Source organism: Primulina tabacum, chromosome 17 (assembly GCF_025594145.1).
Source record: "Primulina tabacum isolate GXHZ01 chromosome 17, ASM2559414v2, whole genome shotgun sequence".
Lineage (NCBI taxonomy): Eukaryota > Viridiplantae > Streptophyta > Magnoliopsida > Lamiales > Gesneriaceae > Primulina > Primulina tabacum.
This window is the reverse complement of record NC_134566.1, coordinates 12,690,574-12,708,414: the sequence shown is the minus strand read 5'-3', so window position 1 is coordinate 12,708,414 and position 17,841 is coordinate 12,690,574. Positions and strand designations below refer to the sequence as shown.

Genomic DNA, 17,841 nt, shown 5'->3' with positions numbered 1-17,841 from the left:
GTTCAGTCATTACTTCTCACATTTACTACTCTCATTTATTATCCACGCCAATCACACAACCATCACTTGGCTACATTGGTTTTATTGCTTGAGTACCCTGCTGACTTAAGCTTCGGAGTGGTAACGCCGGACACACCCTCCGGCGCCCATTCACGTGGTTACTTTTCTGTTCGCAGATCTCTCCAATCGGATCAAGGAGTCACGAGATTCAATCCAAGCGTCCAACTCATATTTCTTTTCATATTTTGATAGCTAACCCGGCAGAGTACACGACCCGACTCGTCAGTTTTAACCGGGTTGCATCATGTGACCATATCAGTAATTATGATCAATGTTATGTTAGCAACACTCTTGTAGAAAAAAGAAATAAAATCGCAAAACAAATAAATACAAATAGATTAAAACCGGAACTAACTATTTAAAATATCAAAATCGCAAATTTACCAACATATATGACTAAAACTAATTTTTTTTTCTGAAATTAATATTTAAATCAAAGACATCCACAAACTCTTCAAACCTTTTGGGATTAATTTTAGAGTCAAAGGATTCGGGCAGGAATCATCAGCCCTCCAATTTTGTATATTATTACAAATTTATAAAATTTTGTAATGCCCGAAAATCTGAAGGTCCACGAGAACCACATGCATGCAAGTTATTAAATTTCTTTGGTATTTTATTAATTTGTTTTAAAGTATTAAATGCATGTTTATTTTATTAATTTGTGTTTAATTATTTTATGCATTTTATGCATAATTATTGCATGATAGGATTCATTTCATTAAAGTTCATTCATTAGGATTTCTAGGTGCATTTCACGCTCGAACGAGGATCGGAGACCGGAGAATTTTCAGGAAAATTATTTTAATACATGATTAATTTTTATAAATTAATATATGGTGTTTTAAGTGGATTTTTCAAATAATGGGATTTTACCGGGTATTCTTACCCGCAGAACTTTATTTTTAACGGTACGCGAATTTTATCGAATCGGGAGATTTTTTATTGGTTCGGCTAATATTTTCAAAACCTTTCCAACACGAAATATTTTTCGGGAGAGCGTTTGACTTTAATACGCCTACTTTTAAGCTTGTTGGGCTTAAAACCCTTTTCAAACCCTTAATTATCATATTAGGACCCATTAATTATTTGATTAACTATCTAATTATTATATATTAAACCCTTAACCTCCCGTAACCCCCAACCCACAGCCGATATACGTCCCATTCCCTTCAGATTTCCCATGGTTTCAGAGCTCAACAATTGAAGGCGTCGGTTCTCTCTTGGGTTGCTAAAGAAAATCTTCTTCCGGATCTCCCTCTTCTTGCTTTGTTCACCAAATCATCCCCAGGCACGCTTGTATCTCTTATTTCTCATCATTCACGTCCTATATACATTGAAAATTCATTTTTATGCATGTTCATCACTCGATCTATTCCGTAACTACGTTTTCGGTTAAGTTTCATGAAACTTGTCTATTAGCATGCATGATAATCACGTTTTTTTTTTCTGAATTTGGTGCTAGGGGCTGCGATTCTTTAGTGTCTAGAGGCTGTTGGTGGTGTCAAGTTGCTGTCATGAGGTTTAGAAAATGTGCTGGACGTATACGAGTGAAGAACCGAGAGTTTGGGGCTTGGGTGGTTCGAGTTCTGTCGGGCAAGGGTTGCGGCTGTGCATGGGCTCAAACCCAACCATGTCTCAGCCTTTGTCATGACTGGTATGATGTTAGGAGTGGACCATAGGCACCGGGATGAGGGAGGAGTTCGGATCTTGGAGATGTAGTTTGATAGAGAGAAATTGCGTTAGCCGACAGGAATTTACGTACGATCTCGTACAGCGGCATTTCTCTTTGGATTGGATTAGTTAGGAGGTCTCTTACGGACATAAGGAAGAGATTTAAAGGGTGAACAGGTGGTGAGATTAGAGGGGACCGAAAGGGGAGGAGATTGGGGGCCATGTGTTGCCAGGAATATGGATTAGGTGTTGGCCGAGAATTTTAGCATGTTCTGGAAAGTTAACCGTGGGTTTAGGGGCTTGGTTGCATGATTTTAGGAGCTTTAAGTGTTGGTAAGATATTATAAAAAAATTGGAAAAAATTCGGTTAAATTTCGAGTTGATTCGGGTTAAAATCGGGACCTCGGTCTAAGTTTTAAAACGAATCGGTTAAATTGTAATATGGGCTCGAGTTTACGTCTAGGAGCGCTTATAAATATGTTTTGGAAATATTTTAAGGTGTTTGGTAAGCTTCAGGTCAATTTTAAAGGTCCATGGGTAAAACGGAAATTTTTGGGTTTCCAGAGGCAAAATGGTCATTTTGCACTCGGGGTGAGGTTTTGGTCTTGGCAGCGCCCTGAGCACAAATTCATGATATTTTAAATGTTCAAGCATCATGTTTACGATTTTTACGCAATTATGATAAATACGGTGCATGCTTGGTTTTAAGAAAAATGTTACGCATATGCATGTTTTATTAAGTGATGAAGATGATGATATTTTTTGAAGGATGGAAATTGGTTGTGACTGACGATGTATATGTATACGATGACATGAGATATAATGAGCTGATGCCCGGGCTCAGTGGGCGGGTAATGCTGTCGCTGATGTCCCCCGTCGCCGGGTACCACGGTTTTATAGATGGATCCATCGATAGAGCTGATACGATAGAGTTGATACGAAAGTCACAACTAATGAACTGAATTCAATTAAAAGAAAATATTTAAGTTTATGATGACACGATGAGCTGTCTTGACACGTATATGATGAGATGAGATGACATGATTTGACACGACATGATTTTACACGACACGTTTACGAATATGATGATATGAGATGACATGCTTTGACACGATATGATTTTACACAACATGTTTACGTTATGATTTTAAGTTCATGAAATATATGTTGAGTATGATATTTTTCACTGCTGTGTGCTATGTATATGTACTTGTTATTTCTGGTACAAGTGTGTTGAGTCCTTAGACTCACTAGGCGTGTGTGATGCAGGTGAGTTTCATGATGAGGAGACTGGAGGTACCGAACTCTGAGTAGGCAGGCCTGGTGTAGCGACACGACCCGAGGACCGCATGTTTTCCGCATTATAATTTATGAAATTGAAAGGAGATGAATGTTTTTATACGTGATGATTTTAAGATTTTTATTCGTTTATGTTTACGTATGATTTTGGATGAGTTTAAACTTAAAAAAAAAAATTTATTCCGCACTTTTAAAAACGAGTAGATGTTTCATTTGACCTTATGTAATGACAAGAACATAAGTAATGACAAGAACATAAGTAGTGCATATTTGACTACTTTTAACTTTAAAATTTTAGTTAAACTTGACTGAACTAAAACTGCAAACTTATCCAAGAGTTATGAGCAACAAAACACAATTTCATTTGCCAAAATCTCGTTTAATAAATTTTCGGAACGATTTTAAATTTTAAATCTTCAATAATTTACTAAAACTAAACGTCAACTACTTCAAAATTAAAAATCGTAAGGGGACCAAATCTGAGGATCAATTTCACAAGCTCACGTTTTCTTCAAGTTTGAAACTAAAAAATAATCCTGGGATATGTTGACCTTAATTAATGTGACTCGCTTCTTGATCAAATTAAATCATTTTCAAGGGAAAATTGTAATTTTTTTCGTTTTTGTTTGTCTCATTGTAATTTTGGTTTTGTGTTTTAGTCATTTGTCATTGGGAGTGTCACATCCACATTGATACTATGTCAGCATCAATTGAAAAAAAAACAAAAAAACAAATATAGCGGATTAAGATTGAAATCAGATAACGTAGTAGATCAAAATCGTGAAAAAGCAAATATACAATATTAAAATTTCAATTTTCCATATTTTTTAATATAGTTTTAAGTTTGAAAATAATTGTGTATACATTTGCTAGTATGCCAACTCTTCTTACTGTTTTAAGTTACTGATGATAATAGTTATTAAAAAATAAGACCAAAGGTCAACCTTATAAACATAAATCTAAATAGGATTTAAACGAGGGGAGCAGAACATAGCTAAACAGTAGCAGACTCGAACTCGGTTTGTTTAAGGCAAATATAGGCTCGAGCTCGATTCGAAATTTTATCATGAGCCTCGAGCTCGGCTCGTTTTGAAATCACTTAACTATCCAATAGCTTGAGATCGGTTCGTTAATAGCTCGTTTATCATGTTTAATGAGTTTGACTCAAGCTCGTTAAACACGTTCGTTTTCGAGCTCGAAAAATCTTACATTCATTTAAGAGATGTGATTCTCCATTATAGTTTTCAATCACTCCAATTTTACTATGTTAATCGATGTGGGACAATACTCAAAGCCCAACAAATTAGCCCAAGAAACTAGCTGAGCTCGAGCTCGACTACAAACTCGACCTCTAGAACAGGCTCACGAGCTTACGAGCTGAATACTGTTAGGATCAGAAATAAATTTAGAGGGGGTGAATAAATTTATCTCAACAAATAATTCGGTTGGGTTAGCAACACTGAAATTTAATTCTTGTCAGTTGAGTTTTCAATAAATCAAATAGTATGAACTGTGCGGAAATAGACTGACTGAGACTTGTTTGAACAAAATAGCTTATCAAGAAAATTAGTTGGGTTGCCAAAAAGATAAGGTAGGTAAACTGAAAATTATATTGACACGATGTTGTTTTTCGATGTTCGGAGACTTCAATACTCCTATGTCACCCTTTCTTCCTCACGAAAGGTTTGCAGTAAAAGACTTTTGGTAATTACAAGCAATTTGAAATCACCAAATTCAGTAGGACTTAACACTGTCTAACTAAATCTCTTAGTAAACTTCAATCTTGATCAATTTGAGTAGTAAGTTTTCTTACTCTCAATTACATAGAGTTCATAAAGAAATTCTAAGCAAGAATTTGATCCTCAAAATGATCAAATAATAACTTATTAGCGTGTGCTAGCTTTTTCAGTTTGACTCGCAAAAAGCTTTTTATTCATAAAGAGTTCTCGAGCTTGTCGAACTGATCTATTTATATACTTAATCTACAATGGTAATCTTTTTAAATATATATATGTTTCCAAATACAGATATCGTTGTTGTCATGTCATCATCCTTTCTGATGTTATGGTAGTGCGCATGAATCCTGATATTCTATTGAGAATCAGTGACTGTTGATACGAAAAACTTTATCCTTTGTTTCAGCTGGACTTTGATTCTTAATCACTGAGTATTCTGATATTCTTTAGAGAATTTTTGAAATTAGGGTTGATTGATTGACTGAGATAGAATTTTATTTGTGCTCCATCAGTTTTTCTTAAATCAGTTTGTCTATCAAAATCGATAAGATCATTCAGGCTGAGAATACTATCTATTAGTTATGTTGTGAGGCTAACTATCAGTTGGTAAACCCAAAGACTAATTGACAACTGTCTTATCAATAGAGCTTCATGATTTGGTATCCTCCCTAAATTCATGCATTCATGATAAATCAATAAGTCTTAAAATATTTCTAAAGTAAGAAAACTTATTCTCTGTGAGTGGTTTGATGAAGATATCAGCAACTTGTTGTTCAGTTGAGACATATTCTAGTCTAATGCCCTTCAACACCTGATCTCAAATGAAATGATGACGAATGTCAATATGCTTAGTCTTATAGTACAAAACTGGATTGTAGGCGATGACTATTGCACTTATATTATTTTAGAAGTTTGGTAACTCATTGGCATCAATTCCATAGTTTTTCAGTTGTTGAATCCATTGCAAATGAGCACATTAGCTTCCAGTAGCTAAGTATTCAGCTTCTGCAGTTAAAGTGACAACTGATGTTTGCTTCTTACTGAAACAAGAAATCAGTTGATCTCCTAGAAACTGACATGATCTGCTTGTACTCTTCATGTCAAGCTTACAATCTGCATAGTCTGCATCAGAATATCCAACTAGATTGAACGATGTGTTTTTAGCATACCATAATCCAACATGTTGTGTTCCTTTTAAGATATTTAAAAATTCCTTTGGTAGCTGAGTAATAAGATTGTTTTGGATAAAAAAAATGTCGTATACATTTTTTTTTTATCATTTGAGATAAAACTCAATTGAGGATAACAATGTTTTGTCGTTAAATTAAATTCTTTATCATTGTTGAGTAAAACTTGCTAATAAAGAGAATAGAAAAATATATTTAAAAAATCATATATTATTTTATCTATCAAAATTATAAAGAATAAATATTTTTTTTTTCAAAAATCAAAATTTTAGTAATTTATTGTATGTACAAGTTTTGATAAAAAAATTAAATTATTTTTTAAAACATATTAAATAATAATAATAATAATAGAAGTTTACGAACATTCAACATATTAAAAATTTATGGTGACACTCTTTTAGAAAGTTGAAAAAAATAATATTATATAAAAAATTATATTTTATTTAATATATTAGAGAGTAATAAGAACTAAGTATATAAAAATAACACAAAATTTAAAATCATAATAGAAATTAAATAAAATAATATAATCAATACATATATTTAAATATAATTTATATTTTCAAAAATATCATATTCAAATTTGATTTGGAATTGAAAAGATATAAAAATAACATAAAACTCAAAATCATAATTTAAATAAAATAAAATGATATAATCAATATAGATGTTGAAATGTAGTTTATATTTTCAAGGGACATCATATTCAAGTTTGAATTTTAAAAAAAATTGAAAATTTTTTACATTTAATTACATATTATTTTCTATTTATTTTTAAATATTTAATGTGATAGGTGAAAGCTTTAATAATGATAAGTATTTTTTTTTATAGCATATTACTTTTGGCGAGAACATTTCAAATATGGCAAAAACTCTATTTGTGTGTGTGTGTGTATATATATATATATATATAGATATTTGGCAAGAATTAGCAACAATTATTTTTAAGTAAGAAATTAAAATAATTTAAATTGTGTGTTACAAATATGTATTAAAGAATATAAGATTTTATAAATGATATAAAAATACATGTCAAAGTTAAATAATAGACGATAGTTAAAATAAATCATAACCGAGCCCCTAGAGCACATTTACTATATATCTCTACTATTTTATAATAGTTGAGAGGCTGATAAAAACTGTTTTTTGAGGACACCAACTTTTTTTTTATTTTATTATTTTCTAATTCAAACGTTAATACATATTAATTTTAATCATTAATTATATAAATAACACTTCGAACATCGAACAAGTGGAATATTAATTACTTAATTAAAAATCGTGTTCTCAAAATGTCTAGTCTCTGGTGAGACAAAAACGTTGTTGGGATGCCATCCTTCCTCGGCCAAGGTCCAATGTACGCTGTCTTGGGATAATTACAAACAATAACGAGCCTCTTGATTATCAAAATTTGAATGAGTTCGGGCCGAAGATTCTGGGCCGCTATCTAACAAAAACAATATTTTGATGGGCTTAATAGTTAAGAAAACAAAGAGAAGGGGCCATGGCTTGGAGGCTGTAAAGGTGGAAGCTGGAGGTTTACTTATACAAACAAGTGAAATTTTTCAATACATAGCAGGCAATCTTTTGGAAGCTTGAGGTTTGTTTACTAATGAAAACTGTTGTGGATTTTAAATAGATATGGACAAACGGTTAGAATATTTTTTGACCATCAATAATGATACCACTGCAACGTTCATCAAACTCATGAAGAATCGTACAAATGAAAAACAAATATTCTCCACGATTTAAAACAACCAAAGAAAAAACCAAAACAGAAAGACAAGATAATATCCTCCATTACTATCCATGACTTTTTCCCCCAAAACAAACGGCTTTGATTATTCTGATATAATCTCCAACTCTGTCTGATGATGTCTTCCGGGCATTCTTGCAATAGAGTTTGGAGTAATAGTAGCTGGAAATGGATTTGGTGGTATGGTAAGGTTGTTTCCATCTCCTTCCAACATTTGCACCACGGTTTTCATAGAAGGACGATCATTTGGATACCACTGAATACACAACAGTCCTACAATCGTTAGCTTTCTTGCTATCTTAGATTCATCATCTTCTTCCTCAATATGCACCGATATCTCTTCTCGATTCAATTTATCATAAATCCATTTAGGAAAGCACACTTGACTTGTATTTACCGTATGATCAACATTCTTCCTCCCTACAACCATTTCAAGCAATAGCATTCCGAAGCTATAAACATCTGATTTATAGGACACTCTACCAAATGTTCTCGACAGCACCTCAGGTGCTATGTAGCCCATCGTTCCCCTGGCAACAGTCATCGAAACAGCACTTTGTTCCTTGGAACAGAGTTTTGCAAGACCAAAATCACAGATCTTTGGGTTGAAGTTGTGGTCTAACAAGATGTTATTTGGCTTGATATCAAAATGAAGGATTTGTTGGTCACAACCCTGATGAAGATATTCGATCCCTTTGGCTACTCCAAGAGCAATATCTTGTATCTTTTCCCGAGAGAGCGGGCTTCTCTTAGGTCCCTCCAAGAAGATGAACTTTTCTAGTGAATCATTCGGTAGGAATTCATAAACAAGAGCTCTTCTGAATCCGTCAGCACAATATCCCACCAACCGGACCACATTGACATGGTGGATTCTTCCTATCGTACCCACTTCATTGATGAACTCCTCACCATTTCCGTGGGAATTGTTGAGAACCTTTACAGCGACATAAATCTCACTTGAAAGTTTTCCTTTGTAAACAATTCCATAGCTTCCTTCTCCCAACTTTTCACTAAACTCATTGGTGATCTTCTTCACATCAGCATACGAAAATCTAGTAGGTTTAAGAGCTTTGTAATCTTCCAAGAAACTTTCAATCTTCATTTGATGCTTTTTATTCTTTCTAATTGACCCATAAAGACGATAGAGATATGCCAATGTCAGCACAAAGAGAAAAGATCCCAAGATTTCACCTGGAGAATTATTAGCAATATATCTGATTTTAAACAATATCGAAATAATTTGTTGACAAATAATCAAAAGAAATAAATAATTCGTTCACCTGAAATCAGTAATCTCTTCAGCACATTGCCTGTTGCAAACAGGAGAGAAAAGGGATGAGTTTCGGTAGCCAAATGATGTAGAAGGTAGGATGAGTAACATACATACACCTTGCTTTTGCGTAGGTTCATTGCTACACAGTAATTGATGGCCTCTTGTATTATTATTATTCAAACTGCATGTTTTTCCTTGAGATTCACAAGAGCCACAAGCTGGTTCAGGCCAATTTAAGGAGAGACGTCTAATACCCCTATCCAGAAATGGAACATCTTTAACTTTATAAAGCTTGGTACAAGAAACAAAAAGAAAAGAATCAAATGGATAGAAAGAGGGAATGACATAGATTCTATAGGTTGATTTGTTTATACAATTGTATAAATTCTCCAAGAAAGAGTCATCTGTAGCAGAGCAATTCAACATAACGTAATCTCGCGGTGATGGGTAGGACGATAAAGAGTATGGGGACAATTGGAAAGAGGAGGCAGATAAGTTCAAAAAAAATTGGTGGTTTTGAGGGTAACATCCTCTGGTAGTACTAGTAAGTCCGACTATTTGATCAGCATAGTCAATATCTACTACCACAAACTTCTCGGAGGAAGGCAGTTGAAGCATAGTCTCATTGCGTTCGTTGCAATATAAATCGAAACCTGGATTATACCCACAATAATGTGGCTGTCGAGGTTTTAGTCGGAAGGGAAATCGAACTTTTGGACCATGACGAGAGCAACTGGCCGGTGTACAATCATCTGAGCGGACGCCGAGCCCTGCAAACAAAATCAACAAAAATGCAAAAACACCGAATACAGGGGCCATCTTGACCGATCACAATTGACAAGGTTGGCTTCTAACATGTAATTTTATACAATCAAGATCTCAAGTCAATGGTCAAGCTAGTCTATTTGCAATAATCCCAAATTCACGGCTTTGCAGTTTCTTCGATAGAAACCATTGTGGAAATTGAGTGCAAGCGTATTTGAATTGTCCAAAATTTTGTTAAACATGTTATTATTTCTTCTGAGATTTCCCCACCAAAATTATCAATGAAAATAATATAATGAGCGATGAAATAAAAATGAAACATTTCGGAGAAAAAGTCATTATTCTATCAACTAAAAGTCAGTCTTTGAACTTTCGGTCATTGTGGAAAAAGAAGTACAAGGGGCCATGTCGACCGAGTCAAGTCATCGAGGAAAATGACAAGTAAACTAATACAAGTCTTGCAACCCTTCTGCGTGTGGGAATATCCGTGTTATCAGCTACCCCTTTCGTTTGAAAGATGATCCCAAGCACTGTGGTAATCCTGATCGCAGTTACGAATTATCATGCGAAAACAACACCACTGCTTCAGTATATATAGACCAATACAAATACCATGTCCGAGCAATCAATTACCGAAACTACACCATCCGCCTTGTGGATCCTTCCATTAAAAATAACGACTCTTGCTCGTTTCCTACGTATTCTCCGAAATGGAAGAAACTCGTGAATTCTTATGGTTATCCTGCGTATGTGGTGAGCATCGATAGATACACGGAAGGGAAGTTGTATGAGTCTGGGATGGTAAGGCCTGTGACTTTTTTGAGCTGTTCATTTCCGCCGAATGATCCTCTCTTCATTGAAACAAGTCAGTGCGTCTCTTTGTCCTCCAATACGTCTCGTCACACACATATAAAAGCAGGATACATGGATTTAAATGATCCAAGTTGGGATATGTGTAGAATAGACCTCGTTGTAATGACGTCACTGCCATTCATTGCAAAAAATGATCTCTCTCTTTCGAAAATCCACGACTCTTTGGTGTATGGATTTGAACTTTCATGGTCTGTTCTATTCTGTGAGTGCAATGCAGGGGGATATTGTTGGTTTGATGGAATCAACGCCGCATGTCTATTTTATCATGTTTTGGCAGCGTACTCGTTGGATTCAAAAACGTTTTTAAAACAAACTTGAAAGCATCGTATTTTTGAAAATAAATGTTTTACCGTAAAAGATATAAAACAACTATATTTTTCACATATAAACAATTAAATCATGTATAATATGATTTGTATGATGTTTAAAAGAGTTTAGGAACGTGCCTTTGCGTTTATAAGGCTCGAATATACGATCGTTGGCGAAGGTGTGACGTTGGACGACCGGACGACGAAGAACACAAGCCTTTTCTTCCTCCAAATATTTCGAAATTCTTGTGAGGGTGTTTTCGGCTGCTGATGGTGAAGGAATTGTGGTGATAAAAGACCCATGACACTTATTTATAAATAAATTAACATGTTAATGGGCTTTGGTTTTGGGCTTGCAAACTTAAGGGTAATTGAGCCTACTTAAATTAATTAAATTGAGCTCAATAACACTTATTTAATTAAAACATAAAATTTTATAAAATTAGTTTCCATAAAATAATATTTTTGATATTTTAAAATTCCTTGTTTGCCCAAAACCGGCTTCCCGAGAGAAATCGAGCTTGATTTGTAAAATAATTCGAACTCCAACATTTTTAAGAAAATTAAATCATTTTTAATCATATTAGGAAGCCTTGCCATTATTTAATGAAAAAAACATATTCTTGTCTTGGTCGTCCCCGGTCTCTATTCCACTGCATATTATCGAATATTCAGGTAAAGTCTTTAATTTCATGTAATCATGTCATATTATCATTCAATAATGCAATCATACAATTAATCATATAATAAATATCATGATAGCATTTATAAGCAATTAAATAAAACAATTAAGCAATTAAAATAATTTTGCATGCATGCGATTTACGTAGGTTGGTTTTTCGAACGTTATAGTTCCACACTTCATGACTATGACTTCGATGAAACTTTGAAGAAAGTGAATCAAACGTTTGCCCATTTGGAGTCTTTTGTGCTTGATATGTATGATTTTCCTTAATCTAAAGCCACTTATTTATAGTCTCCAAAGTGGTGAGTTGAAATGTTGTTATAATGGTCATTTATCTCATCTTAAGTCCATTATTCACACTTTTAATGGGATGTTACAACTACATGTTTATTCAACTTAATTTGGTCCTTTAACTTCTTGAATATGATGGCTTATTTGAATATTACATGTAAAAAATGTTTGGTCTTCACATTTTTTCACTTGGTTCTTCTTTATCTTGGAGAAAATAAAGGTTATGAAAGACAAAAGCCGCGATATGATGAAACGCTTGTTCGTAAGAATTCTTTCACTGGTTTATTGTACATATCTAAGTTATGCCCCTCCTAACTATTTCGTATTTGAATATATATGAAAGTCTTTTTTTCTATGTCAAATTATAATCGGTCTTTTTTGGACATTATAATTTAAGTAAATCTTTAATTTTTGGATATGAGTTAAAAAGAAGGAAAATGTTCTTTTTTTATCCGATATTTTACGGTGTGCTACTAGATTTGAGTTTTAGTCCTTCATATTTCTTTTTTTGTAACCATTTTGGTATTTCGTTTTGCAATTTTAGTCATTTTTATATTAAAATGATTACCAAAAGTTACACACATCGGAGTCATTCAGCACCACATAACAAAATAATAATAAATTTGAAAAAAATAAAGATAATGGACTATAACAATAACATAAGAACCAAAATCACATATACTCAAGTAATTGAAATGTTGTGCTTGAGCTATTGTACTATTTAAAATATTTGATTTGCACTATTACCATAACCTATAGGTTTTGATAAAACAGTAAACGCTTGAGCCTACAATTGGTATCAGAGCCAAGATCACGACTATGATTTCATTGATTGCAATTGGTGCAATTATTAGGAGATTGATTGTTTGGTACAATAATTGTCCACGATGGGTAGGCGCTTGAGCTGTTGTATGATTTAAAAATTTGACTTACATAGTTACCATCAGTTATAGCTTTTGGTAAAGCAAAAAACACGTGATCCTATATTATTCGATTGTAAAGCTAGAAGAAACATGTTGCATCAACTTTTAGTTTTGAATTGATCCCTTTAATATTACTCGATTTTTAAATTTAGAAGCATTCTACAGTTTTCAAATATTATTATATATTGAATTATAATTTATCCCCTTCAAATTGGATAAATATACAATAAAACTCATGTAAATATTATTAACAAAAACATTTAAATGAAATATTGGATTTGTCGATTATTAAAATAAGAAATAAACAAATTTTGATCCTTGAGTGAGAAATAAGATATTTAAATAAAGTTATAATTGCCACAATGAAATAGTGCACCAACATGCATTTATCACTGTATTTTGCAACTAAAATGTCAAAAAAAGTTTTCACATATTATTTTTATATCATATTTAAAATAATTATGAATCCTAATTTTTATTATTTTGAGTTGGCCTTTGTTATGAAAAATCATTGTGAATAAATTGAATTTGAAAATTCTTATGTCTATGTATATCACATATTAATATATCAATCTAAGTCCAGGTAATAAAAAACTACAAAATGAACTTATTAATCTTCAATATACACAAATTATATAGTAAAGATAAATGACAATTAAGACAATGAAGTTAAATATATATTCACGTATAACAAAATATATAGACAAAAAAAACAATAAATAAAAATATTTTCTAGATATAAATATTTTTTATAACTTTTTACAGTGAGTTGGAGAAGATAAAAGAGAAAAAATATTAACTCTTTTGGGTTACACAAAAAAATAGAAATGAAAAAAGTGTTTGTCATATAATGAATTCAGTTTCCAAATTAAATGTATACTATAAAGTTATATTTACCGTTCAAATTTTATAAATGCGATGAATTTTTCTCAAGATAAGGGTATACAAATGTTCCCGTTAAGATATTTAAACAATTATAAAAATTAAATATATTATTTTTCTGGAGGTAATACCAATATGACATTAGTAATTTGATTGTGCTAATTATACTTAAGAGTTAACATGAAATATTAAAATAAGTGTCATAAGAGTCAATAAAAAGATTATTTATTGTCAAAAATATTATTATTATAAATTGCAAACAAATGACAACATTTAATCAATATTTTTTTAAATCAATCCATCAATACATTTTATGCGATGATAGATTGTTATAATAATTAGGGGTGAGCATTCGGTCGGTTCTGTTACCAACCGAACCGAATTAGTCATAATCGGATCGAACCGAAATATTTAGTAATAACCGAACCGATCGAATTAATTTTCAGAAAACCGTGACGAATTAAAATCGGTTAATTCGGTTGGTGACCGAATTAACCGATTAGTTTTAAAAAAATATTACGATTTAATTTAATTATATATGTAATTTTTTTGAACACTACAGTCTACACAAATGCATAAAAACATAAAATCACATACATCACAAATTTTTCTTTAGAATTAGGGCTGATTTTAAAATTAAAAATTAAAAAATATATTAAAATCGATAAATAATAAAAATTTATTAAATAGTAGTATTTATTATATCGGTTAATTCGGTTAGCAATTTCAAAATTTTGAAAACTGTTACTGAACCGAATTAACCGATATAACTGAATTTTTTTTAATTTGAAAACCGAATTTCCGAAATAACCGAACCGAATTTTCGAATTGACTCGATTCGGTCGGTTAATTCGGTTTAACCAAAATTTTGCTCACCCCTAATAATAATGTCTAGTCTATATGTTATCATCATCAAGTATAAGTGTCTAATAAATTAAAGGTGACTAGGAAAGTAAAAACATCCATAGAAATTGTTGTCAATTTATATGAAAGAGAATAATAATCAAATAACATTGTAAATAAAAAATTGCACATCATTGATTGTCAAAAAAAATTGTAATAACTGAATATTATAATAAAATATATGCATTATTGAGATAATATGATAAATAACAAAAGAAAACAATATGATAAACAAGATATGAGAAAAAATTTAGTAGTCCAAATCTTTTTTTAAAATTAAAAAAATATGTTTTTTTCCAAATTAATTACATATGCTAATAACACGAATTGTCAAAATTTACAATACTATTATCATGATATTTTGTTGAGTTAACTAATTTTATTTCAAATTTTAATTAATTCAACATATGTTTCTCACGTGCAACGCACATGCATTATTTCTAGTACATATATATATAACCTCTTACAGATAACAAATATGTCAAACTTTAGATATACAAAAGCAAAAATTCACTTACTTGATCTTTCTCGAATTAAAATGTGAAGATAATAGGCTCGAAATGACTAGAACATCGCTTGAATTCGAACAACGTTCGGATATAACTTAGACTTGAAACTTTGAAGAAAGTGAAGCAAACGTTCGCCCCTTTGGAGTCTTTTGTGCTTTGATATGTATGATTTTCCTTAATCTAAAGCCACTTATTTATAGTCTCCAAAGTGGTGAGTTGAAATGTTGTTATAATGGTCATTTATCTCATCTTAAGTCCATTATTCACACTTTTAATGGGATGTTACAACTACATGTTTATTCAACTTAATTTGGTCCTTTAACTTCTTGAATATGATGGCTTATTTGAATATTACATGTAAAAAATGTTTGGTCTTCACATTAATGCTTCTTTTTTTTTCACTTGGTTCTTCTTTATCCCGGAGAAAATGCAGGTTATGAAGGGCACAAGCCGCGATATTATGAAACGCTTGTTCGTAAGAATTCTTTCACTGGTTTATTGTACAAGTCTAAGTTATGCCCCTCCTAACTATTTCGTATTTGAATATACATATATATTCAAATATGAAAGTCTTTTTTTCTATGTTAAATTATAATTGGTCTTTTTTTTTGGACATTATAATTTAAGTAAATCTTTAATTATTGGATATGAGTTAAAAAGAAGGAAAATGTTCTTTTTTCGTCCGATATTTTACGATGTGCTACCAGATTTGAGTTTTAGTCCTTCATATTTCTTTTTTTTAACAATTTTGGTATTTTGTTTTGCAATTTTAGTTATTTTTACATTAAAATGATTATCAAATGCTAGACAAATCAGAGTCATTCAGCGCCACATAACAAAATAATAATAAATTTGAAAAAAATAAAGATAATGGACTATAACAATAACGTAAGGACCAAAATCACATATACTCAATCATGATTGATCAAAATTTGCTATTTTCTCTAAAAAGAATTAGTTCCAAAGATATATTTAGCTTTTTTTTTTTAATAATTCTTTTAGCTTCTTGATTCTTCTATTATTTAATTTACTTTCTTACACTTGTAATAACCTACTTTTTGATTTGTTAATCATGCATGTTGGTGCACTCGCAGGGACGATCATAATTCTTGTGTATTGTACCGGTGAGTTTTTGTTTTGGATGTCCATTTATTTACTTCATTTTTTATGTCAATTTAGGAAATATATTTAATCTGTGAAACAAATCCGACTTCTATATTTAGAATACGACATGTTATTACGTTAGAACTATAATGAGAAAAAAGAGACGAACACAAAGATTTGGAAAGGTCATGATTTCTGCCATGCTAATTTAATTCAATATTTTTTCTTTTAATCTTTCCATGCAGGGCTATACCAGGGTGTTGAGGATCCTTATAGGACTGCCTTTCTTAATTGGTCTCATAATCTACAAATTCAGAAGGCGGCATTTGTCGGTGTTTGATTTAATAGAAGGATTCTTGCAAAGTGACAACAATCTCATGCCAATCAGATACTCATACAGCGACATAAAGAAGATGACGAGAGGATTTCGAGAAAAATTGGGCCAAGGAGGATATGGTTCCGTTTACAAAGGAAAGCTTCGAAGTGGCAATATTGCAGCGGTAAAAGTATTGAGCAAGCCCAGCACAAATGGACAAGAATTCATTAATGAAGTTGCAACCATGGGAAGGATTCATCATATTAATGTGGTTAAACTTGTTGGATATTGCGCAGAAAGGTCGAAATGTGCTCTTGTATATGATTTCATGCCTAATGGTTCACTCGAGAAATATATCTATGGTGAAAAAACAAAAGGTAGTTCATTAAGTTGGGATAGAAAGTATGAGATTGCAGTTGGAGTGGCACGAGGGATCGAGTATTTGCACCGGGGTTGTGATATCCAAATCCTGTATTTTGACATCAAGCCTCATAATATACTTTTGGATGATAATTTCAATCCTAAAATCTCTGATTTTGGGCTTGCAAAATTTTACTCCACGGAAAAAAATATTGTCACTCTGACTGCAGCTCGGGGTACTATAGGTTATGTGGCTCCTGAACTGATCAACAGAAGCATTGGTGGGGTCTCTTATAAGGCTGATGTATATAGCTTTGGGATGTTGCTGGTGGAACTGGTTGGCCTCAAGAGGAGCTTGGCAACAAATGATGACAATTCCAGTACCCAGTATTTTCCACATTGGATTTATGATTGCTTAAACAAAGGCAAAGATATAGACATTGCGAAAACTGATGATATTGATGATGACAGTATGGGAGAAATCACAAGGAGGATGACAATAGTCGCGTTGTGGTGCATACAGTTGAGTCCAGACGATCGACCTTCGATGAGTAAAGTACTGGAAATGCTTGAAAGTGATGTTGAACTATTGCAAATCCCACCTGAGCCTTCTGAAGTTGATGAGAAGGTGGCACAACATGAGGACCAAACATGGGAAACATATTCAACTGATTCCGCAGCCTTGTTGTGCGATGGATCTACTCTTAGCCATGACTTATAAAGGTTACATAATATTAAGCTATATGGGAATAATAATGCATATATTGTGTATGTTTTAATCATCTGATGTGCTAGCAACAATTGGCTGTTGCTAATAGAATGATTGTTGTATCCTAAATTGTGAAGCATGAATTGTCTGTTTTATCATTATCGTCTTTTTCGACATTTGTGAAGATCTTTTGCAACAGTCGAAGTCGACGTTAAGTTGGACATTTAT

General features: G+C 32.3%; 2 protein-coding genes across 2 annotated transcripts; one reads left to right on the top strand and one right to left on the bottom strand.

The window, feature by feature from the left end:
• Positions 1 to 7,642: 7,642 nt before the first annotated feature.
• On the bottom strand, positions 7,643 to 10,020 carry LOC142531411 (rust resistance kinase Lr10-like). The gene is made up of 3 exons (XM_075637520.1): positions 9,102 to 10,020; positions 8,993 to 9,022; positions 7,643 to 8,903 (listed from the first exon to the last, which is right to left on the bottom strand). Exons 1-3 carry the CDS (start codon positions 9,802 to 9,804, stop codon positions 7,798 to 7,800), a joined length of 1,839 nt encoding a protein of 612 aa, XP_075493635.1. The 5' UTR covers positions 9,805 to 10,020; the 3' UTR covers positions 7,643 to 7,797.
• On the top strand, positions 9,873 to 17,838 carry LOC142530501 (LEAF RUST 10 DISEASE-RESISTANCE LOCUS RECEPTOR-LIKE PROTEIN KINASE-like 2.1). The gene is made up of 4 exons (XM_075636336.1): positions 9,873 to 9,884; positions 10,207 to 10,890; positions 16,101 to 16,258; positions 16,485 to 17,838. The coding sequence occupies exons 1-4, from the start codon at positions 9,873 to 9,875 to the stop codon at positions 17,623 to 17,625; spliced, it is 1,995 nt and encodes a 664-aa protein (XP_075492451.1). The 3' UTR covers positions 17,626 to 17,838.
• Positions 17,839 to 17,841: the final 3 nt, after the last annotated feature.